This window comes from Oncorhynchus kisutch, linkage group LG21 (genome assembly GCF_002021735.2).
Source record: "Oncorhynchus kisutch isolate 150728-3 linkage group LG21, Okis_V2, whole genome shotgun sequence".
In the NCBI taxonomy this organism is placed as follows: Eukaryota; Metazoa; Chordata; class Actinopteri; order Salmoniformes; family Salmonidae; genus Oncorhynchus; species Oncorhynchus kisutch.
In genome coordinates, this window is record NC_034194.2 from 47,206,718 (window position 1) to 47,232,675 (window position 25,958).

Below are 25,958 nucleotides of genomic sequence, written 5' to 3' on the forward strand. Positions count from 1 at the left end.
TTTTGGAATCAGAAAACTGTATGGAGATAAAATGTGCCATCGATGAGAAAATTTGCAGAATGTAGGCCTTAATCCATCTGGCTCCACCTTCGCCACTGGGCTTCCTCTCATCACCATATTTGGTAGTGAGTGTAAACACCAACCGGATGCTCAATATTTTTTACATCTGTTGAAATATCTGGCTCGTTGTTCTATCTGTGGTTTCAGAAGGACCCGTTTTACAACTCAGAGAAGAGACGAAAGAGCGCCGTTAAGAAATATTTTCATATATTCATCGTTGAATTAGTCAAAAGTAAAAACATTTTTTGTAAATCTTTAGTTAGATTTTGACGATATTATCTCCAGTGAAAGGTAAAAATAGGTTTCATACCTCATTTTTACACTTTAAATTGGGCATCTCTTAGGACAACCAAACCCCTTTACGGGTCCTGAGAACACAGGCGGTTTGATAGTCCGCATCTGATTCAGACACAGGAGCCGGAGAGACACACCGACAGGAGAGCTTTGCCGAGAGACAGATATAAGGTAAAGAGCATTAGTTGCACTAAACCAAATGTAATGCAACATTAGGATACATTTAACTACAGCTACCAACAATGTCTGTGAATTAATGAAGTCCCACTAGTGTACAGGGTTAGAGAGTGTCTCGTCACTCTGCCCTTGTCATTCTCTGGAAGGGGATCTGGGTGAAGGGTCATCGCTGGGTTGGGGGGGTGGGGCTGGTTGTAAAGTGAGGTAGGTTAAATCCTATACCTCAGTGGTTATCTCTGTCATCATAATCTCCATATCTACAACACACAGTAAATCAACACATTATCGAAACTACAGCTACGAAGTAGCTTTAACAGCAACATGCGCCAGTCTCTGTGGAGGGGCTACTGCGTCACATTCAGGTTATTTTCAAATCATCGTGTTTATGGCTGTAGCCTACAGCCTGTAGGGCAAAACTACTGGATTACTGCACTTCCTACTCTATTGATATGGACCACATTGTTTGTGTTGACAGATAAAATGGCGTCCATGTTGATGAACTCTCTACGGTGCTGTCCTCCAGTCAACCCTGCCTGGGCTGTACAGTATGGTGAGACACACACACACACATCAAACAGGCTTTCGGACAAGTGGCCGGCGGCATTTGAATTGATCAGACATTTGAGACATTTACCGGACCCATATGCGTTAGGGCATGAATGCAATTCAAATCCAATCAAATTTATTTATATAGCCCTTCGTACATCAGCTGATATCTCAAAGTGCTGTACAGAAACCCAGCCTAAAACCCCAAACAGCAAGCAATTCGTGGGAAAACATCATTCTAAACAGCACACCTCCTGCAAGCATGTCCATATTTGACAGGTTCAATCTTTGTTAAACATTTTTAAAGAGGGGGAATAACGATGCAACAGCTAGAGTGTAGAAAACGTGCCGCCATATCCTGGTTGCTAAAATGGTATTGCTTTGCCTAATTTCAGTTTATGACAAATCAAGCAAGTATAGTGTAGGGAATCATTGTACCATTTAAACAGCTGTGAAATATATTTTATATAACCAAAAATATTGTTTGAAGCTAGTACAAAACTGAAAGTAAAAGATGCCTAAAGGAAAAATCCACCCAAAACCACAAATTCCTATAATTTACAGTTACATAACACTGTGAGGACAAACATTTTTTGTGAACAAATGTTTCATTTTGCATTATATACTGACACATGTAACTGCAATAATTTTAATGAATTTACTGATTTACATAAGAATAAATTAAATCGGCCCACCCACTGGGGAGCCAGGCCCAGACAATCAGAATGAGTTATTCCACACACAAGGGCTTTATTACAGACAGAAATGCTGCGGCACATCAACCTGCCGATTGATGTGCCGCAGAGTGGAGTCTGACCTTCATGTCCTGAAGGACAGGCAGTGTGTTCCTGGTGATGCATTGGGCTGACTGCACCACGCTCTGGAGAGCCCTGCGGTTGCAGACGGTGCCATATTGTTGCCATATCAGGCGGTGATACAGCCTGACAGGATGCTCTCAATGGTGCATCTGTAAAAGTTTGAGGGTCTTTGGGGCCAAGCTGAATTTCTTCAACGTCCTGAGGTTGAAGAGGCGCTGTTGTGCCTTCACCACACTGACTGTGTGGGTGGACCATTTCAGATTGTCAGTGATGTGTACGCCGAGGAACTTCAAGCTTTTCACCTTCTCAACTGCTGTCCCGTCTGTGGATAGGGGGCTGCTCCAGGAGATGGGCGACAGGAGAACATAGGGCCTACAGGAGAGACACATGAGGGTCAAGCCTTCCATAAGAGGCTGTCAGCAGATTCACTCAGAACAGAACCCACAACAGCTGTTATAGCTGGAAGCAACATGTTTGAACAGTGTTACATCAAGTGAGTGACTAGTGGGGACTGTTGGACAAGGGAAAACAGCTACATGAGATCCAACTTTTACGTGAACCCACACCATACTGTAAGCATGAGCGAGGCCACAAATAATGTCCAGTAAATGACTGCTGTCATGTCGACACATTCATTATAATGGTATTATTGCTTTTGTGCTGATTTTCACAAAGCGCTGATGTTTAGGCTACTGCTAGTTTTTTAATTGAGCGTCTTGCTCAACGTGCGCCTTGTTGGTTTGGGTATTTTTAGTTCAGTGGCGGTTGGTGCCGTTTTAAGATGAGGAAAATATTATATTTTTTATGGGCGTTGTCTTATTTCTATTACAGCGTATTACTGTTATTCATATTCCAATAACATTGACAGGTTTAGGCTACTACATGATACTCTAATGTTCCCTATACCCATCATGAGGTTGCCAGTCAATTTCTACCACACCCATCTCGACAAACCACTTCTGTATTGACCTCGCTTTGTGCACGATGACATTGTCATGCTGAAACAGGATTCCCCAAACTGTTGCCACAAAGTTGGAAGCACAGAATCATCTAGAATGTCATTGTATGCGCTATCATTAAGATTTCCCTTCACTGGAACTAAGGGGCCCGAACCATGAAAAACAGCCCGACCATTTTTCCTCTTCCACCAAACTTTACCGTTGGTTCTGCATTGGGTCAGGTAGTGTTCTCCTGGCATCCGCCAAACCCAGATTTGTCTGTCGGAATGCCAGATGGTGAAGCGTGATTCATCACTCCAGATTATGCGTTTCCACTGCTTTTGAGTCCAATGGCAGCAAGCTTTACATCAGCTTTACAGGCTTGTCTGTGGCTGCTCTGCCATGGAAACCCATTTCATGAAGCTCCCGACGAACAGTTCTTCTGCTGGCGTTGCTTCCAGAGGCAGTTTGGAACTCGGTAGTGAGTGTTGCAACTGAGGACAGACGGTTTTTACACGCTAAGTGCTTCAGCACTTGGTGGTCCTGTTCCGTGAGCTTGTGTGGCCTACCACTTCGCTGCTGAGCCGTAGTTGCTACTAGACGTTTCCACTACAAAATAACAGCACTTACAGTTGATCGGGGCAGCTCTAGTGGGGCAGTAATTTGATGACAATCTGACTTGTTAGAATGGTGGCATTCTATGACGGTGCCACGTTGAAAGTCACTGAGCTGTTCAGTAAGGCCATTCTACTGTCAATGTTTGTTTATGGAGGTTGTATGGCTGTGTGCTCGATTTTTATACATGTGGCTGAAATAGCTGAATCCGCTCATTTTGAGGGGGTGATCACATACTTTTGTGTGTATATATAGTGTAGCTACTCTAACGTGTTGGTAAATCCGCTGCAATCATGCAGTACAGTCACAGTAGTTACAGGCCCCGGTGGCAATAAATTAATAAAACCAAAAACTTAGCTTTACTTGAGAGTTTCAGTGTTGGCTAGCCAGCTAGCATCCGTCTCTGTTTTGAACCAGGTGTCTGAGTAGGCTAAACTAACTAGCTGCATTAAACAAAATCTAGCTAGCTGTCTCATGCTTCATTTTAAGAAATTAATTTAACTATCGTCTTTCTGAGTCAACTGCTCACCTCATGTTATGTAGTGCTAGAGAGCTGTAGCTTTCAGTACTAGAATAATTCTCGGATCCTTTGATTGGGTGGACAACATGTCAGTTCAAGCTGCAAGAGCTCTTGATAGGTTAGACTTCCTCTGCAAGTTGTCATAATTACTTTTGTAAGTCTATGGAAGGGGGTGAGAAACACGAGCCTCCTAGGTTTTCTATTGAAGTCAATGTACCCAGAGGAGGACGGAAAAGGCTGTGCTCCGGCTACACCAATGTGCTACCACGGTGGTGTTGAGGCTACCGTAGATCTTCATAACTGTTTTAATCAGTTATTTGGTGACGTGAATATAATGAGTATAGTTTTATCTAAAAAGGATAACTTTTTCGTTTCACTATTTGTTTGTATTAAATTCCCTTTGTCCTCTGAGGAGCCTTCACTGGTTATGTAAAAAAAATGAAACTGTTCCAACGCACATGCTTTTTGTTTCATAGTTGTAACAAATGCACCTGACGAGTACAGTTTATTTTACACTTTTTCTTTGTTTTACATTTAGCCTGCAGTAACAAACGAATGGACATTATGCTCTTTCAAATATTAACATTTCATTTTCTAATGTTACCTTAGAGCACGTGTCAAACTCCACGGAGGGCTGAGTGCCTGCGGGATTTCACGCCTCCCATTTAATCAAGGTCACTAATTAGTAAGGAACTCCTCTCACCTGGTTGTCTAGGTTTTAATTGGATGGGAAAAACCAGCAGACACTAAGCCCTCCATGGAATGAGTTGGAGACCCCTGCGAGGCCAGGTTTTTCTAGTTGGATTTATTTAGACTGGTGGCTATCGGTACTCCTTGAAGTCTGACTATTTTAATGTGCAAATTATCATTTTGACTAATTGCGCTTTGAGGATGAAATGCTCAGTGTTTGTATTTTATGATATTTATCTCAGGGTACTGCTAGTGTAAAATAGACATATTTAGAAGTCAGGGACAGGTGGGTAAAAAAAATTTCAATTAAGTTATTGAAAACTGTCTTGGCGGTTCTAGTGTTAATGTTTCACTCCATCACCATCCAGAATGCGGTATTATTCCACTGCTAGGCTCTGTAGCATTTGCTGTGATAAATAAGATGCATGACAAGTAAAGAAAATACACATACTGCAATTTCATATCGCAAATGAACCTGTAGACCAATAAGGCCAAAAGCCTGCTATTACCGGTTAATGGAAACCCTTAAACACACACACAACTGTGTTGACTAGGAATGTGAGATGAGATCATGCTGTCTTTGTAACAAACTGTTTTACCGGGGTGAAAATAAATCTTGGTCCACAGAGTGTAGTCTGTTCTCTTGACCAATCGATTGGTCAAGATGTTCAACCCAGTGTTTTTCCATATAGATACTAGATGAAGCTGCTGAACTTGTCTGATGCTCTAAGCACTGTGATAACTTTTAAGAACCACTACTAAAGGGACAGCCAGACATTTAGCCTAACCCCCCCCCCCCCCCCCCACCCACCTACCCACCCATTGCTGCTGGCCTCCTACACCAGTGGTCGGCAACCTTTTCCTTTGAAGTACCATTTCTGCATGCCATTTAAGGTTTTCATAGAACTGTTTAATTTATGTCTTCATATCTGAAAATCAATGGCATGTGGTTAATCAAGATTCTATCTAAAATTATAATCTGAAAGCCAACTATGTAAAAATAGCCTACATAAACATTGCAGGTTGAAAATATCCTGATAAATATCTTATAAATCACATTGGCTATGCATGGCCTGTCTGCAAGGAACTTGAGACATTGTATCAACTAACTTGGGCCCAAAGCTTGTGCTAGTGCACTAGCAACATTGTATCAAATATTCTGCCCCCAGTTTCTCTCTGGACAGGCACAGCTGTACGTTATTTGGATAAGAAGGAATCCGTTAAGCCTGTTATTTCCACCGGGTCAGAGCATTACTTCCCATTTAATGCGGAGTGGTCATCGAAAGGGCGAGAGCTGGAAAGATGTTTCTAATGGGCTACGTTGAGGAACTATTGTCATTCTCAACGGATGTTAAAACAGACTTTGTTTAACTTGCTGTAAAAATGACTTAATTCACCACCACTAGAGTTTTTTTCAATCTAAAGGCACTCGCACATCTGAGCAATCTTTTTTGCAGGTGCCTGGTAACAGTTGAACAAGATGAAGGAAAAAGGAAACCGCACACTGCTCTTGATAGTATCACTGATCTTTAATAAGCTTTACGTATCGCCCTCACGGCCTTCGTCAGAGCTTTTGAGTTAAATTAGCACCCATATGTAGACCTAGCCCCACCCACATCCGTTCCACACATGGAAAGGGGTTGGAGGTGAAGGAAAAACAAACAAGTGATGCCAAATATAACAATATCAGAATAAAGTGTGTAAATAAGACATATTAAACACGTGATAAATGAAATGGGGTCAGCCCTTGTCACTCACTCTGATTGTTTTCTCTACAGCGACCCGCTCCCTCAGTACATCCGTCCAGCTCCATGCCCAGGGTAAGAGTCTACACACACACTCTTTGAGCCCCCTGCCCTGCGTTTGTGACGGCACACACCGTCTACTATATTTTCTTTGTCTGTGTGTCCAGTCCAGACTAAGAGTAAGAAGACATTGGCCAAACCTGGAGTGAAGAACATAGTTCTGGTGGAAGGGGTCAGAACACCGTTCCTTCTCTCAGGAACCACGTAAGGCTGGGAGCATAGGTTTGGTTGGGGTGGGAGGGGGGTTGAAAAGGTGTCTGTTCAAAATGTATGTGTTTCCAGATATGCTGATCTGATGCCCCATGACCTTGCCAGAGCTGCTCTACAGTAAGTCATCTCTGTTTAATACACATCTCACAACGCCTCTCCTCCATGTGACCTGCTTGTTCTGTGTATGTACTGACATTTATGTGCAATTGATAGATGCTTAACATAAAAAATAAAACCAAATGGATGTAAAGTCATTTTGTAATGTTTTTCCTGTTAGTCGTTGGAAACCCGGTAAGAGTAGCTGTCGCTAATGGGGGATCTCCCACTGGTGTGTCTGTGTAGGGGTCTGCTGCATAAAACCAGTCTCCCTAAAGATGCAGTAGATTACATCATCTATGGAACCGTCATCCAGGAGGTGAAGACCAGCAACGTGGCTAGAGAGGTACATACACACCACCCCCTTCCCCCTTCCCTGTCACACGTATGCCGAGTGTCTGAGTGTATAATGTGTTTTCCAGGCTTCGTTGGGAGCAGGCTTCTCTGATAAGATCCCATCTCACACCGTCACCATGGCCTGCATCTCCTCCAACGTCGCTATGACAACAGGTCTGTAATAATGACCACACGTACTGGTCTGTGATTTTTGTATTTATTATGGATCCCCATTAGTTCCTGACAAGGCAGCAGCTACTCTTCCTGGGGTTTATTATGGATCCCCATTAGTTCCTGCCAAGGCAGCAGCTTCTCTTCCTGGGGTTTATTATGGATCCCCATTAGTTCCTGCCAAGGCAGCAGCTACTCTTCCTGGGGTTTATTATGGTTCCCCATTAGTTCCTGCCAAGGCAGCAGCTACTCTTCCTGGGGTTTATTATGGTTCCCCATTAGTTCCTGCCAAGGCAGCAGCTACTCTTCCTGGGGTTTATTATGGATCCCCATTAGTTCCTGCCAAGGCAGCAGCTACTCTTCCTGGGGTTTATTATGGATCCCCATTAGTTCCTGCCAAGACAGCAGCTACTCTTCCTGGGGTTTATTATGGATCCCCATTAGTTCCTGCCAAGGCAGCAGCTACTCTTCCTGGGGTTTATTATGGTTCCCCATTAGTTCCTGCCAAGGCAGCAGCTACTCTTCCTGGGGTTTATTATGGATCCCCATTAGTTCCTGCCAAGGCAGCAGCTACTCTTCCTGGGGTTTATTATGGATCCCCATTAGTTCCTGCCAAGGCAGCAGCTACTCTTCCTGGGGTCCAGCAACATTTAGGCAGATGTACATTATAATACATTCATAACAGATTTCATAGTACATTGTTCCCTCAGGCATCTTCTCTACTACCACATATCTACAACACAAAATCCGTGTGTCTGTTTGTTGCTTCAGTCCTGCTGTTCCATAAGGTGTATTTTTATATATACACTGCTCAAAAAATAAAGGGAACACTAAAATAACACATCCTAGATCTGAATAAATGAAATATTGTTATTAAATACTTTTTTCTTTACATAGTTGAATGTGCTGACAACAATATCACACAAATTATCAATGGAAATCAAATTTATCAACCCATGGAGGTCTGGATTTGGAGTCACACTCAAAATTAAAGTGGAAAACCACACTACAGGCTGATCCAACTTTGATGTAATGTCCTTAAAACAAGTCAAAATGAGGCTCAGCAGTGTGTGGCCTCCACGTGTCTGTATGACCTCCCTACAACGCCTGGGCATGCTCCTGATGAGGTGGCGGATGGTCTCCTGAGGGATCTCCTCCCAGACCTGGACTAAAGCATCCGCCAACTCCTGGACAGTCTGTGGTGCAATGTGGCGTTGGTGGATGGAGCGAGGCATGATGTCCCAGATGTGGTCAATTGGATTCAGGTCTGGGGAACGGGCGGGCCAGTCCATAGCATCAATGCTTTCCTCTTGCAGGAACTGCTGACACACTCCAGCCACATGAGGTCTAGCATGGTCTTGCATTAGGAGGAACCCAGGGCCAACCGCACCAGCATATGGTCTCACAAGGGGTCTGAGGTACCTAATGCCAGTCAGGCTACCTCTGGCGAGCACATGGAGGGCTGTGCGGCCCCCCAAAGAAATGCCACCCCACACCATGACTGACCCACCGCCAAATCGGTCATGCTGGAGGATGTTGCAGGCAGCAGAACGTTCTCCACGGCGTCTCCAGACTCTGTCACATGTGCTCAGTGTGAACCTGCTTTCATCTGTGAAGAGCACAGGGCGCCAGTGGCGAATTTGCCAATCTTGGTGTTCTCTGGCAAATGCCAAACGTCCTGCACGGTGTTGGGCTGTAAGCACAACCCCCACCTGTGGACGTCGGGCCCTCATACCACCCTCATGGAGTCTGTTTCTGTTTGAGCAGACACATGCACATTTGTGGCCTGCTGGAGGTAATTTTGCATGGCTCTGACAGTGCTCCTCCTTGCACAAAGTCGGAGGTAGCGGTCCTGCTGCTGAGTTGTTGCCCTCCTACGGCCTCCTCCACATCTCCTGATGTACTGGCCTGTCTCCTGGTAGCGCCTCCATGCTCTGGACACTACGCTGACAGACACAGCAAACCTTCTTGCCACAGCTCGCATTGATGTGCCATCCTGAATTAGCTGCACTACCTGAGCCACTTGTGTGGGTTGTAGACTCCGTCTCATGCTACCACTAGAGTGAAAGCACCGCCAGCATTCAAAAGTGACCAAAACATCAGCCAGGAAGCATAGGAACTGAGAAGTGGTCTGTGGTCACCACCTGCAGATCCACTCCTTTATTGGGGGTGTCTTGCTAATTGCCTATAATTTCCACCTGTTGTCTATTCCATTTGCACAACAGCATGTGAAATTTATTGTCAATCAGTGTTGCTTCCTAAGTGGACAGTTTGATTTCACAGAAGTGTGATTGACTTGGAGTTACATTGTGTTTAAGTGTTCCCTTAATTTTTTGGAGCAGTGTATTAGCCATATGTAGGAAAACCAAAGTTCCAAAGGCTGGGCCTAATATAGTGTATAAGAGGTCAGGCTGGGCCTAATATAGTGTATAAGAGGTCAGGCTGGGCCTAATATAGTGTATAAGAGGTCAGGCTGGGCCTAATATAGTGTATAAGAGGTCAGGCTGGGCCTAATATAGTGTATAAGAGGTCAGGCTGGGCCTAATATAGTGTATAAGAGGTCAGGCTGGGCCTAATATAGTGTATAAGAGGTCAGGCTGGGCCTAATATAGTGTATAAGAGGTCAGGCTGGGCCTAATATAGTGTATAAGAGGTCAGGCTGGGCCTAATATAGTGTATAAGAGGTCAGGCTGGGCCTAATATAGTGTATAAGAGGTCAGGCTGGGCCTAATATAGTGTATAAGAGGTCAGGCTGGGCCTAATATAGTGTATAAGAGGTCAGGCTGGGCCTAATATAGTGTATAAGAGGTCAGGCTGGGCCTAATATAGTGTATAAGAGGTCAGGCTGGGCCTAATATAGTGTATAAGAGGTCAGGCTGGGCCTAATATAGTGTATAAGAGGTCAGGCTGGGCCTAATATAGTGTATAAGAGGTCAGGCTGGGCCTAATATAGTGTATAAGAGGTCAGGCTGGGCCTAATATAGTGTATAAGAGGTCAGGCTGGGCCTAATATAGTGTATAAGAGGTCAGGCTGGGCCTAATGTAGTGTATAAGAGGTCAGGCTGGGCATAATATAGTGTATAAGAGGTCATACAATAAGTTGTGTAGTTATTCATATGTTGTTGATGTGAAGAATATCTGATCCAGAGAGTGGTGGTTCAGGCTGTGTGCAGGCCACAACAGCCAAAAGGACAGAGTTCTGATCCAGACAGCAAGGCCCAGCGGAGGGGGGCCACAGTGGTCCAGGCAGTTGATTGATTAGGACAGGGAGAGGCAGCTGGAGGAACACCTAATCCCCCGGCAGAAGACAGCTGGTACAGTGGCTCAAAGTCATGATGGCCACAGGTACCGGTGTGTGTGACGTTGGCCACAGGTACCGGTGTGTGTGACGTTGGCCACAGGTACCGGTGTGTGTGACGTTGGCCACAGGTACCGGTGTGTGTGACGTTGGCCACAGGTACCGGTGTGTGTGACGTTGGCCACAGGTACCGGTGTGTGTGACGTTGGCCACAGGTACCGGTGTGTGTGACGTTGGCCACAGGTACCGGTGTGTGTGACGTTGGCCACAGGTACCGGTGTGTGTGACGTTGGCCACAGGTACCGGTGTGTGTGACGTTGGCCACAGGTACCGGTGTGTGTGACGTTGGCCACAGGTACCGGTGTGTGTGACGTTGGCCACAGGTACCGGTGTGTGTGACGTTGGCCACAGGTACCGGTGTGTGTGACGTTGGCCACAGGTACCGGTGTGTGTGACGTTGGCCACAGGTACCGGTGTGTGTGACGTTGGCCACAGGTACCGGTGTGTGTGTGTGTGTGTGTGACGTTGGCCACAGGTACCGGTGTGTGTGTGTGTGTGTGTGTGTGACGTTGGCCACAGGTACCGGTGTGTGTGTGTGTGTGTGTGTGTGTGTGAGACACGTTGGCCACAGGTACCGGTGTGTGTGTGTGTGTGTGTGTGACGTTGGCCACAGGTACCTGTGTGTGTGTGTGACGTTGGCCACAGGTACCTGTGTGTGTGTGTATGACGTTGGCCACAGGTACCTGTGTGTGTGTGTGTGTGACGTTGGCCACAGGTACCTGTGTGTGTGTGTGTGACGTTGGCCACAGGTACCGGTGTGTGTGTGTGTGTGACGTTGGCCACAGGTACCGGTGTGTGTGTGTGTGTGTGACGTTGGCCACAGGTACCGGTGTGTGTGTGTGTGTGACGTTGGCCACAGGTACCGGTGTGTGTGTGTGTGTGTGACGTTGGCCACAGGTACCGGTGTGTGTGTGTGTGTGACGTTGGCCACAGGTACCGGTGTGTGTGACGTTGGCCACAGGTACCGGTGTGTGTGACGTTGGCCACAGGTACCGGTGTGTGTGTGACGTTGGCCACAGGTACCTGTGTGTGTGTGTGTGTGTGAGACGTTGGCCACAGGTACCGGTGTGTGTGTGTGTGTGTGTGTGTGTGTGTGTGTGTGTGTGTGTGTGTGTGTGTGTGAGACACGTTGGCCACAGGTACCGGTGTGTGTGTGTGTGTGTGTGACGTTGGCCACAGGTACCGGTGTGTGTGTGTGTGTGTGACGTTGGCCACAGGTACCGGTGTGTGTGTGTGTGTGTGTGTGTGTGTGTGTGTGTGTGAGACGTTGGCCACAGGTACCGGTGTGTGTGACGTTGGCCACAGGTACCTGTGTGTGTGTGTGACGTTGGCCACAGGTACCTGTGTGTGTGTGTGACGTTGGCCACAGGTACCTGTGTGTGTGTGTGTGAGACACGTTGGCCACAGGTACCGGTGTGTGTGTGTGTGTGTGTGACGTTGGCCACAGGTACCGGTGTGTGTGTGTGTGTGTGACGTTGGCCACAGGTACCGGTGTGTGTGTGTGTGTGTGTGTGTGTGTGACGTTGGCCACAGGTACCGGTGTGTGTGACGTTGGCCACAGGTACCTGTGTGTGTGTGTGACGTTGGCCACAGGTACCTGTGTGTGTGTGTGTGTGTGACGTTGGCCACAGGTACCTGTGTGTGTGTGTGTGTGTGACGTTGGCCACAGGTACCTGTGTGTGTGTGTGTGACGTTGGCCACAGGTACCTGTGTGTGTGTGTGTGTGTGACGTTGGCCACAGGTACCTGTGTGTGTGTGTGTGTGTGACGTTGGCCACAGGTACCGGTGTGTGTGACGTTGGCCACAGGTACCGGTGTGTGTGTGTGTGACGTTGGCCACAGGTACCGGTGTGTGTGTGTGTGTGTGACGTTGGCCACAGGTACCGGTGTGTGTGTGTGTGTGTGACGTTGGCCACAGGTACCGGTGTGTGTGTGTGTGTGTGACGTTGGCCACAGGTACCGGTGTGTGTGTGTGTGTGACGTTGGCCACAGGTACCGGTGTGTGTGTGTGTGTGACGTTGGCCACAGGTACCGGTGTGTGTGTGTGTGTGTGACGTTGGCCACAGGTACCGGTGTGTGTGTGTGTGTGTGACGTTGGCCACAGGTACCGGTGTGTGTGTGTGTGACGTTGGCCACAGGTACGTGTGTGTGTGTGTGTGTGTGACGTTGGCCACAGGTACCGGTGTGTGTGTGTGTGTGTGTGTGACATTGGCCACAGGTACCGGTGTGTGTGTGTGTGTGTGTGTGTGTGTGTGTGTGTGTGTGACGTTGGCCACAGGTACCGGTGTGTGTGACGTTGGCCACAGGTACCGGTGTGTGTGTGTGTGTGTGTGTGACGTTGGCCACAGGTACCGGTGTGTGTGTGACGTTGGCCACAGGTACGTGTGTGTGTGTGTGTGTGTGTGGTGTGACGTTGGCCACAGGTACCGGTGTGTGTGTGACGTTGGCCACAGGTACCGGTGTGTGTGTGTGTGACGTTGGCCACAGGTACCGGTGTGTGTGTGTGTGTGTGACGTTGGCCACAGGTACCGGTGTGTGTGTGTGTGTGTGTGACGTTGGCCACAGGTACCGGTGTGTGTGTGTGTGTGTGTGACGTTGGCCACAGGTACCGGTGTGTGTGTGTGTGTGTGACGTTGGCCACAGGTACCGGTGTGTGTGTGTGTGTGTGTGACGTTGGCCACAGGTACCGGTGTGTGTGTGTGTGACGTTGGCCACAGGTACCGGTGTGTGTGTGTGTGTGTGTGTGACGTTGGCCACAGGTACCGGTGTGTGTGTGTGTGTGTGTGACGTTGGCCACAGGTACCGGTGTGTGTGTGTGTGTGTGTGTGTGTGACGTTGGCCACAGGTACCGGTGTGTGTGTGACGTTGGCCACAGGTACCGGTGTGTGTGTGTGTGTGACGTTGGCCACAGGTACCGGTGTGTGTGTGTGTGTGTGTGTGACGTTGGCCACAGGTACCGGTGTGTGTGACGTTGACCACAGGTACCGGTGTGTGTGTGTGTGTGTGACGTTGGCCACAGGTACCGGTGTGTGTGTGTGTGTGTGTGTGTGTGACGTTGGCCACAGGTACCGGTGTGTGTGACGTTGGCCACAGGTACCGTGTGTGTGTGTGTGTGTGTGAGATGTTGGCCACAGGTACCGGTGTGTGTGTTGTGTGGCTGATCACAGCAGGCCAGTGTGATACGATAGTAACTGTGTGTGTGTGTGTGTTGTAGGTGTGGGGCTGATCACAGCAGGCCAGTGTGATACTATAGTAGCTGGAGGGGTGGAATTTATGTCGGACGTTCCTATTCGTCACAGTAGGAAGATGAGGAAGACCATGTTGGCTCTGAACAGAGCGAAGACCCTCGGACAACGCCTCAGCCTTATAGGCTCTATCAGGATGGCTCATCTCACACCTGAGGTGTGTGTTATGTATATCACGTGTGTTTATAACTTCAGGAAATTAATTTGTGATTGTTTGTCGTATGTGGGTTTTATACAGTGCCTTCGGGAAGTATTCAGACCCCTTGCCTTTCTCCACATTTTGTTACGTTAAAGCATTATTCTAAAATGTATTAAATAAAAGTCCTCAGCGATCTACACACAATATCCCATAATGACATCACAATATCCCATAATGACATCACAATAGCCCATAATGACATCACAATAGCCCATAATGACATCACAATATCCCATAATGACATCACAATAGCCCATAATAACAGGGCGTGAACAGGTTTAGATATTTCAGTAAATCTTTTAAAAATAAAAAAACTGATCCTTATTTATGTAAGTATTCAGCCTGTTTGCTATGAGACTCGAGCTCCGGTGCATCCTGTTCCCATGATCATCCTTGAGATATTTCGACAACTAGATTGGAGTCCAACTGTGGTAAATTCAACTGATTTGGAAAAGCACACACCTGTCTATGTAAGGTCTCCCAGTTGACAGTGAATATCCGAGCAAAAACCAAGCCGTCAGGTCGAAGGAATTGTCCGTAGAGCTCCAAGACAGGGTTGTGTCGAGGCACGGGAAGGGTACAAAAAAATTCTGCTGCGTTGAAGTTCCCCAAGAACAGTGGCCTCCATTCTTTAATGGAAGAAATTTGGAATTACCAAGGCTCAGGGAGGTGACCAAGAACCCGATGGTCACTCTGACAGAGATCTAGATTTCCTCTGTAGAGATGGGAGAACCTTCCAGAAGGACAACCATCTCTGCAGCACTCCACCAATCAGGCCTTTATGGTAGAGTGGCCAGACGGAAGCCACTCCTCAGTAAAGGAACATGACAGTCCGCTAGGATCATGAAGACCAAGATTCTCTGGTCTGATGAAACTAAGATTGAACTCTGTGCTGAATGCCAAGCGTCACATCTGGAGAAAACCAGGAACCATCTCTACGGTGACGCATGGTGGTGGCAGCATCCTGCTGTGGGGATGTTTTTCAGCGGCAGGGACTGGGAGACTAGTCCGGATCGAGGGAAAGATGAACGGAGCGAAGTACAGAGCGATCCATGATCAAAATCTGCTCCAGAGGACCTCAGACTGGGGCGAAGGTTCACCTTCCAACAGGACAATGACCCTATGCACACAGCCAACAATGCAGGAGTGGCTTCGGGACTTGAGGCTGTAATCACTGCCAAAGGTGCTTCAACAAAGTACTGAGTAAAGGGTATGAATACTTATGTAAATGTGATATTTCAGTTTTGTACTTAAATAAATAAAAAAAATGAATTTAAGGCTGTAACTTAACAAAGTGAAGGCGTTTGAATACTTCCTGAAGGCACAAGTGTTTTTATATAATGTGTGTGTTTAGCTGCCTGCTGTAGCAGAGTTCTCCACAGCAGAGACGATGGGTCACAGTGCAGACCGTCTTGCTGCAGCGTTCGGAGTGACTCGGCTGGAGCAGGATGAGTTCGCTCTACGATCACACACACTAGCCAAACAGGCTCAGGATGCAGGACTCCTCAGTGACGTCATCAGCTTCAAGGTGCCAGGTAACCATGTTGACACATGGTGGTTTTAGGGTGTTGGAGAGACTAGTGACCAGAGGATTAGTTAGTCGAGTTTTAGACCAGTGACCAGCGGGTTAGTTAGTCCATCATGCCAGTGGTTACCAAATTGTTAAAATGCACATGGTACAATTTCTAAATTGTGTTGGGGTGTTTCCCAATGATGGAAGGGGAGACCTAAGTGAAAACGATTGGCAACCCCTGCATCAAACAGCATTCTATGACTGCGATGATCACAAATATTGGTGTGTGTGTGTGTGTGTGTGTAGGTCGTGACACGGTCGCCAAGGACAACGGGATCCGTCCATCTTCCATGGAACAGCTGGCCAAACTGAAACCTGCCTTTATCAAACCTCATGGCACTGTTACTGCTGCTAACTCTTCCTTTCTGGTACACACACACATGCGCGCGCACACACACACACAGAGAGAGCACTGTTACTCGACACCTCAAATGACTGAGTTTAAATTGTGTTCCTCAGACCGACGGTGCATCAGCTGTCCTCATCATGTCAGAAGAGAAAGCCCTGGCCATGGGATACAAGCCCAAAGCCTACCTCAGGTATTCTGTTATACTGTATTAGTGCTCTGTATTAGTATCTGCAGTGTAGTCGTGTGTTCATGTGTTGTATATCTGCTGTGTGTGTTCTGCAGAGACTTTGTGTTCGTGTCTCAGGACCCCAAAGACCAGCTGCTGCTTGGGTGAGTAACCCGGACATACAGTAGACCTGAACTTTTAACCCAGCTATAGTAGCTCTATGGTCTATATAACCTTAGAGGAGGATGAATAGGTCATGAGTTTGTTTCTCCTCTTTAGGCCAGCATATGGAACCCCGAAAGTTCTGGCACGTGCAGGGTTGACTATGGATGACATCGATGTCTTCGAGTTCCATGAGGCCTTTGCTGTGAGTTACTCTGTCGTGTATTCTACATGTTGTATCTCCTTTGTGGAGCTCAGTATAAGTTCTACACCCTTCCAGTTCCTCAGTGTCCACATCACTAAGGACTTGACATGGTCCCCACACACCAACTCAGTCATGAAGATGGCATGGCAGTGCCTCTTTTCCCTCAGGAGGTTAAAGATTTGGCCCTCAGATCCTCCAGCTACACCATCGAGAGCATCTTGACTGGCTGCATCACCCCTTGGTATGGCAACTGCACCGGTCCTGAATGGCAGGCACCTCAACCCTAGTGATGTACTGCCCTCTGTAGCGCCTTAAGGTCAGATGCCGAGAGTTGCCATACCAGGCGGTGATGCAACCGGTCAGGATGCTCTCGATGGTGCAGCTGTAGAAATTTGAGGATCTGGGGACCCATGCCAAATCTTTCCAGTCTCCTGAGGGGGAAAATATGTTACATATGCCTTCATGACTGTCTTGGTGTGTTTGGACCATGACAGTTCGTTGGTGACGTGTTAATGGGTGCCTGTTCGGCCCTCCTTTTCCTGAAGTCCATGATCAGCTTATTTTGACCAAGTACATCTTAATGGTACCAGAACTATCTGTACTGACCCTACACCCACACACTGCACTTTATATACACACTCAAACACACTACTTTCTATACACACAAACCCTCACACATTCTCACACACGTGTGTATGTGACCAGTACAATTTGATTTGACACACACTTTCACACTAATCATACGAACTTCTTTATTTGACTCTTATCTATCCTGATGCCTGGTCACTTTACCTTGCCTTCATGTACATATCTACCTCTAATACCTTATTATTATCTATCCTGATGCCTGGTCACTTTACCCTGCCTTCATGTACATATACCTTATTATTATCTATCCTGATGCCTGGTCACTTTACCCTGCCTTCATGTACATATCTACCTCTAATACCTTATTATTATCTATCCTGATGCCTGGTCACTTTACCCTGCCTTCATGTACATATCTACCTCTAATACCTTATTATTATCTATCCTGATGCCTGGTCACTTTACCCTGCCTTCATGTACATATCTACCTCAAATACCTTATTATTATCTATCCTGATGCCACTTTACCCTGCCTTCATGTACATATACCTTATTATTATCTATCCTGATGCCACTTTACCCTGCCTTCATGTACATATACCTTATTATTATCTATCCTGATGCCTGGTCACTTTACCCTGCCTTCATGTACATATACCTTATTATTATCTATCCTGATGCCACTTTACCCTGCCTTCATGTACATATACCTTATTATTATCTATCCTGATGCCTGGTCACTTTACCCTGCCTTCATGTACATATCTACCTCTAATACCTTATTATTATTATCTATCCAGATGCCTGGTCACTTTACCCTGCCTTCATGTACATATCTACCTCAAATACCTTGTTATTATCTATCCTGATGCCACTTTACCCTGCCTTCATGTACATATCTACCTCAAATACCTTATTATTATTATCTATCCTGATGCCTGGTCACTTTACCCTGCCTTCATGTACATATCTACCTCAAATACCTTATTATTATCTATCCTGATGCCTAGTCACTTTACCCTGCCTTCATGTACATATCTACCTCTAATACCTTATTATTATTATCTATCCTGATGCCTAGTCACTTTACCCTGCCTTCATGTACATATCTACCTCTAATACCTTATTATTATTATTATCTATCCTGATGCCTGGTCACTTTACCCTGCCTTCATGTACATATCTACCTCAAATACCTTATTATTATCTATCCTGATGCCTAGTCACTTTACCCTGCCTTCATGTACATATCTACCTCAAATACCTTATTATTATCTATCCTGATGCCTGGTCACTTTACCCTGCCTTCATGTACATATCTACCTCAAATACCTTATTATTATCTATCCTGATGCCTAGTCACTTTACCTTGCCTTCATGTACATATCTACCTCAAATACCTTATTATTATCTATCCTGATGCCTGGTCACTTTACCCTGCCTTCATGTACATATCTACCTCAAATACCTTCATTATTATCTATCCTGATGCCTAGTCACTTTACCTTGCCTTCATGTACATATCTACCTCAAATACCTTATTATTATCTATCCTGATGCCTGGTCACTTTACATTGCCTTCATGTACATATCTACCTCTAATACCTTATTATTATCTATCCTGATGCCTGGTCACTTTACCCTGCCTTCATGTACATATCTACCTCAAATACCTTATTATTATCTATCCTGATGTCTAGTCTCTTTACCTTGCCTTCATGTACATATCTACCTCAAATACCTTATTATTATCTATCCTGATGCCTAGTCACTTTACCCTGCCTTCATGTACATATCTACCTCTAATACCTTATTATTATCTATCCTGATGCCTAGTCACTTTACCTTGCCTTCATGTACATATCTACCTCTAATACCTTATTATTATCTATCCTGATGCCTAGTCACTTTACCTTGCCTTCATGTACATATCTACCTCAAATACCTTATTATTATCTATCCTGATGCCTAGTCACTTTACCTTGCCTTCATGTACATATCTACCTCAAATACCTTATTATTATCTATCCAGATGCCTAGTCACTTTACCCTGCCTTCATGTACATATCTACCTCTAATACCTTATTATTATCTATCCTGATGTCTAGTCACTTTACCCTGCCTTCATGTACATATCTACCTCAAATACCTTATTATTATTATCTATCCTGATGCCTGGTCACTTTACCCTGCCTTCATGTACATATCTACCTCAAATACCTTGTTATTATCTATCCTGATGCCTGGTCACTTTACCCTGCCTTCATGTACATATCTACCTCTAATACCTTATTATGAGGAGTGTGCAAAGCTGTCATCAAGGCAAAGGGTGGCTACTTTAAAGAATCTCAAATATAAAATATATTTGAATTTAACACTTTTTGGTTACTACATGATTCCATTGTTATTTTCTACTATGTAGAAAATGGTAAATAATTGAAGGTGTTCTGAAACGTTTGACTCAATTCACAGTGATCTGGTACTCCCTGTATATGCAGTTGAATTCGGAAGTTTACATACACTTATGTTGGAGTCATTAACTCGTTTTTCAACCACTCCACAAATTTCTTGTTAACAAACTATAGCTTTGGCATGTCGATTAGGACACCTACTTTGTGCATGACACAAGTCATTTTTCCAACTTTTTTACAGTGAATTGTATCTATCACAATTCGTGGGTCAGACGTTTACATACACTAAGTTGACTGTGCCTTTTTTAAACCGTTTGGGAAATTCCAGAAAATGATGTCATGGAAGCTTCTGGTAGGCTAATTGACATCATTTGAGTCAATTGGAGGTGTACCTGTGGATATATTTCAAGGCCTACCTACAAACTCAGTGCCTCTTTGCTTGACATCATGGGAAAATCAAAGGAAATCAGCCAAGACTTCAGAAAAACAATTGTAGACCTTCACAAGTCTGTTTCATCCCTGGGAGCAATTTCTAAACACCTGAAGGTACCACGTTCATCTGTACAAACAATAGCACGCAAGTATAAACACTATGGGTCCACGCAGCTGTCATACCGCTCAGGAAGGAGATGCATTCTGTCTTCTAGAAATTAACGTACTTTGGTGTGAAACGTGCAAACCAATCCCAGAACGACAGCAAAGGACCTTCTGAAGATGCTGGAGGAAACATGTACAAAAGTATCTATACCCACAGTAAAATGAGTCCTATATCGACAACCTGAAAGGCCGCTCAGCAAGGAAGAATCCACTGCTCAAACTGCCATAAAGCCACACTACGCGTTACAACTGCACATGGGACAAGGATCGTACTTTTTGGAGAAATGTCCTCTGGTTTGATGAACCAAAAATAGAACTGTTTGGCCATAATGACCATCGTTATGTTTGGAGGAAAAAGGGGGAGGCTTGCAAGCCAAAGAACACCATCCCAGGCATGAAGCATGGGGGGTGGCAGCATCATGTTGTGGGGGTGCTTTGCTGCAGGAGGGACTGGTGCACTTCACAAAATACAAATAGATGGCAGGTAGGAAAATGATGTGGATATATTGAAGCAACATCTCAAGACATCAGTCAGGAAGTTAAAGCTTGGTCGCAAATGGGTCTTCCAAATGGACAATGACCCCAAGCATACTTCCAAAGTTGTGGCAAAATGGCTTAAGGACACAAGTCAAGGTATTGGAGTGGCCATCACAAAGCCCTGCCCTCAATCCTATAGATTTTTTTTTTTAGCAGAACTGAAAAAGCTTGTGTGAGCAAGAAGGCCTTCAAACCTGACTCTGTTACACCAGCTCTGTCAGGAGGAATGGGCCAAAATTCACCCAACTTATTGTGGGAAGCTTGTGGAAGGCTACCCAAAATATTTGACCCAACTTAAACAATTTAAAGGCAATGCTACCAAATACTAATTGAGTGTATGTAAACTTCTGACCCACTGGGAATGTGATGAAAAAAATGAAAGCTGTAATAAATAATTCTCTCTACTATTATTCTGACATTTCACATTCTTAAAATAAAGTGGTGATCCTAACTGACCTAAGACAGGGAATTTTTACTAGGATTAAATGTCAGGAATTGTGAAACTGAGTTTAAATGTATTTGGCTAAGGTGTATGAAAACTTCTGACTTTAACTGTAGCTCCATTCTTGTGTATTCTATATTATATATTATTGTTGAACTCTGCATCTAAAAGTTTAAGCATTTTTCTGTCAGTTGTATTCGGGGTGTGTGTGTGATAAATGAAATTGGATTCAGATGTTTAGTTTTGACAACGTACTGGTTGTGTGATATTAAGGAAGAGTTCACTGCTCTGTTCTATAACATGACTCAATGTTTCCCCTCTCTATAGTAACACCGCTGTGTGTTTTTTTTTTAACAGGGCCAGATCATGGCTAACCTGAAAGCGTTGGATTCAGACTGGTTTGCACAGACCTACATGGGACGGAAGGTTAAGGTAAAATATTAACTATATAAACTCAGCAAAAAAAAGAAACATCCCTCTTTCAAAGATAATTTGTAGAAATCCAAATCACTTTATAGATCTTCATTGTAAAGGGTTTAAACACTGTTTCCCATGCTTGTTCAATGAACCATAAACAATTAATGAACATGCACCTGTGGAACGGTCGTTAAGACACTAACAGCTTAGACAGTTGGCAATTAAGGTCACAGTTATGAAACCTTAGGACACTAAAGAGGCCTTTCTACTGACTCTGGAAAAGCACAAAGAAAGATACCCAGGGTCCCTACTCATGTGCGTGAATGTGCCTTAGGGATGCTGGAAGGAGGCATGAGGACTACAGATGTGACCAGGTCAATAAACTCTAATGTCCGTACTGAGACACCTAAGACAGTGCTACGGGGAGACAGGACAGACAGCTGGTCATCCTCGCAGTGGCAGACCAAGTGTAACAACACCTGCACAGGATCGGTACATCCAAACATCACACCTGCGGGACAGGTACAGGATGGCAACAACAACTGCCTGAGTTACACCAGGAACACACAATCCCTCCATCAGTGCTCAGACTGTCTGCAACTGGCTGAGAGAGGATGGACTGAGGGCTTGTAGGCCAGTTGTTATACAGGTCCTCACTAGACAACACCAGCAACAATGTCACCTATGGGCACAAACCCACCGTTGCTGGACCAGACAGGACTGGCAAAAAGTGCTCTTCACTGACGAGTCGTGGTTTTGTCTCACCAGGGGTGATGGTCGGATTTGCGTTTATCGTCGAAGTAATGAGCGTTACACCGAGGCCTGTAATCTGGAGCAGGATCGATTTGGAGGTGGAGGATCCATCATGGTCTGGTGAGGTGTGTCACAGCATCATCGGACTGAGCTTGTTGTCATTGCAGGCAATCTCAACGCTGTGCGTTACAGGGAAGACTAACCTCCTCCCTCGTGGTTCCCTTCCTGCAGGCTCATCCTGACATGACCCTCCAGCATGACAATGCCACCAGCCATACTGCTCATTCTGTGTGTGATTTCCTGCAAGACAAGAATGTCAGTGTTCTGCCATGTTCAGCGAAGAGCCCGGATCTCAATCCCATTGAGCACGTCTGGACCTGTTGGATCGGAGGGTGAGGGCTAGGGCCATTCCCACCAGAAATGTCCGGGAACTTGCAGGTGCCTTGATGGAAGAGTGGGGTAACATCTCACCGCAAGAACTGGCAAATCTGGTGCAGTCCATGAGGAGGAGATGCACTGCAGTACTTAATGCAGCTGGTGGCCACACCAGATACTGACTGTTACTTTTGATTTTGACCCCCCCCCTTTGTTCAGGGAAACATTATTCCATTTCTGTTAGTCACACGTCTGTGGAACTTGTTCATACATCTTGTCTTGTTCGTACAAATATTTCTCTGCCTCATCCACGTTCTGTTTACAACAAACAGTGAGGTTTTCCCCATTCCTAATCTCTGTCAACCCACAGCTAAAGTCTTGTGTAATTGGTCAAATACTCAATTTAAGTTCAGGGTACATGGGTGTTAGACTTTCCGGAAGATCTGCTTTATAGTCCTGAAAGTAGCACTCAAAAGCCCAAGCCATCCTGATAATCACGTACTACATATGTGCAGCACGGCATTGCTTTCTCTCTGCTGTGTTTTCATCTTGCTAGCTGTCACTCAAATGGCAGGCGGCTGAAGCTCATTGGCTGGAACTCTAATTGCTAAGGGGTAGTAGGCTCACATGGGGAAAATGTAGGAAAAATTGTGCTGCACAGCTTCAAGAAGTTGATCAAAAAATAGTTTAGTTTGAAACCAATTGAGGTAAGACATTAATTTTGCTCATATATTATGCATGATGACACATCCAGCCCAAAGCGGGAGGGTTAAAAGATGCGTAGTTGCCAAAGTTCCAGAGTATGTCTTTAAGAGAAGAGATCGTAACTGGAACAAAGAGCTCCTTCCCCTAACTCTGCTGCCTCTTTAGGTGGGGGCCCCTGCCATGGAGAAGTTTAACCTGTGGGGGGGCAGTCTGTCTCTTGGTCATCCGTTTGGAGCCACCGGCTGCCGTCTGGTAACCACGGTAGCACACCGCTTGCTGAAGGAGGGGGGCCAGTATGGACTGGTGGCTGCATGCGCTGCGGGAGGACAGGTAACACACTACACCAACACTTCCAGTTATTTCAATGTAATGGACAGAAAAGTAATCTTACCTGTGTGTGTTTCAGGGCCATGCGATGGTGATCGAAGCATACCCCCAGTAGAACAGGATTCTGGGAGGACTGAGATGATGCAGGAGAAGACTGTGTACGCATATACACAGAGTGGAGTAACACCCACATTATCAGACTGTACATACTAACACCACTTTGCCTGGTTGGGTTAGGGCATGTGTTTGTGTGGAGGAGAGGGTGTAAATTATAGCAGAGTTTTAGGTTGCCTTGCTGTTAGGGTGCAACGCTGCAGTAGCATTCACACAGACCTTAACAGGTGGGCCTTTCTCTATAGTCTGTGGCCTCCTCATTTCCTCTCATGAAAGGAAATTCTTAGTCGGTAGTTGTCTACCGTGATGCCATCAGCTGTGTTCTTATCAGGGCAGATGGAGGAGAAGCCATTAGACTCTTGAGATGCACCCTGATCCGATCATTCAGATCAATATGATGTTTATACTCTGCCTTTTTGTTTTCTTACTACAATGATTTAATTAAAAATAGAACTAGCCTACAGCTTCCCATAGAGTTGTAATTTATTTTCTGTTTCTAAAATTGTAACCTTCATTACCATGAAAAAGTTTGAAATCTAAAACATTTTCTTCATAGAAACTTGTTGTGCTGTAACTAGCCTAAAGCTACTGTTATGTGGTATGGTTAGCAGCTGGCTGTGTTGATCACACCTGTAGAATGGAGGAATGGTATCCACACATCTCCTATGCAACATAGGCATCATGAGCTCTCCTTTTCTAAATCCGATCACGCCTCCATTCTGCTCCTCCCACCTCTAGGCAGAAACTTTAAACAGGAAGCCCCTGTGGAATGGACTGTCCAACGTTGGTCTGACCAATCAGCTATGCTTCAAGTAACTGATCTCTGAAAGATTCTAAAATGCGGCCAATTATTTCGGCCCTGTAACATCTCTGATCCACGGCTGTGTGAAATTCAGCAGGCTACTGGCGTTAGACGACTTTAGTTTTTATAGTCAACTTTGACAGCTTTTGGAAACTGAAAATGCTCTACAGGAATGAAGGAGTCCATCCAAATCATCTTGGCTCCTGGACTCTGTCCGTTTAAAGTTGTCTCAACGCAGCCTTGAAATTATCAGTGACCCAAGCCCGGCTCAGATAATCCCTACCGTTGTGTCGCTGAGTTGTCGTAGTGCTGCAGCAAATGTAAACTGAACAAAAATGTAAACGCATCAGCTGAAGTAAAAGATCCCATAAATGTTCCATGCACACAAGAAGGTTCTCTGAAATGTTGTCCACAGGTGCATGTTCACTAACATCCCTGTTAGTGAGCATTTCACCTTTTGACAAGATAATTCATCAATTTCAGGCATATCATAGCACTTTATTTTTAAAGTCCACATTTAAAACACAATGATGTTAAGTTGAGGGTGCATGCAATTGGTATGCTGACTGCAGGAATGTCCACCAGATCTGTTGCCAGAGAACTCAATGGTCCTTTCTCTACCATAAGCTGCCTCCAACATTGTTTTAGACAATTTGGCAGTGTCTCCAACCTGCCTCACCACCGCAGATCATGTGTAACCAGGCCAGCCCAGGACCTTCACACTGCTGAGTTTATAATCTATAGACCTGAGGCATTGAGGTCCTCCATCCCCCCCCCCCCCCCCACTCATTCAAATGTCGGAACTGGCTTCTGCCGTCTGACCCCTCTGCTGTCTGACTCCACCCCCAGCCTGGCCGACTATAGAGGTTTGAAGGTTTGTACCTTTTTATGTAGGAAGCTAATGATCCATGTATGACATTCCTGTGTAAACCAACAATTCTATGGTAATACAGTATGTTCTCTATAGTTATGTACTTGGAAATGTATCAATTGACCAGTTTGGCCACTTGGGCACATTTGTTCAAACTCCTGATGGACGACTGGGAGACTTGATACATTCAAGAATGAGAGCTCTACATAGTATCTTGTATGTGACATTTTGCACACATTGCTTCCCTCTTGTGGACATCTAAATTACACCCAGCATCCTAGGTCATTGGCCCCTTTCTGCATTCCAATGATGCACACAAAAAACTAAATGTTGACGTTAATGTGTTTTATTCTCCTACTTTATTTTCACCTTTCTACAAACTTCAGTGTTTCCTTCTAAAATAGTTTCAAGAATATGCATATCCTTGCTACAGGCAGTTAGATTTGGGTAATTTTGCCCGAAAAGTGAGATGAAGAGTCCGATATAT

At 45.3% G+C, this 25,958-nt stretch overlaps 1 protein-coding gene across 2 annotated transcripts; it reads left to right on the forward strand.

The window, feature by feature from the left end:
• The first annotated feature begins 204 nt into the window (after window positions 1-204).
• Window positions 205-24,267, forward strand: hadhb (hydroxyacyl-CoA dehydrogenase trifunctional multienzyme complex subunit beta). Of its 2 annotated transcripts, XM_031800349.1 has the most exons (17): window positions 205-292; window positions 405-525; window positions 1,007-1,081; window positions 6,437-6,478; window positions 6,571-6,667; window positions 6,746-6,790; window positions 7,016-7,115; window positions 7,192-7,279; window positions 13,848-14,035; window positions 15,432-15,612; window positions 15,897-16,018; window positions 16,110-16,189; window positions 16,282-16,329; window positions 16,445-16,532; window positions 21,465-21,539; window positions 23,523-23,687; window positions 23,764-24,267. In XM_031800349.1, exons 3-17 carry the CDS (start codon window positions 1,012-1,014, stop codon window positions 23,797-23,799), a joined length of 1,425 nt encoding a protein of 474 aa, XP_031656209.1. In that variant the 5' UTR covers window positions 205-292; window positions 405-525; window positions 1,007-1,011; the 3' UTR covers window positions 23,800-24,267. The 2 variants fall into 2 exon arrangements, with proteins under 2 accessions (XP_031656209.1, XP_020325714.1); XM_020470125.2 differs by lacking the exon at window positions 205-292 and having other exon boundaries at window positions 371-525.
• The last annotated feature ends 1,691 nt before the right edge of the window (window positions 24,268-25,958 follow it).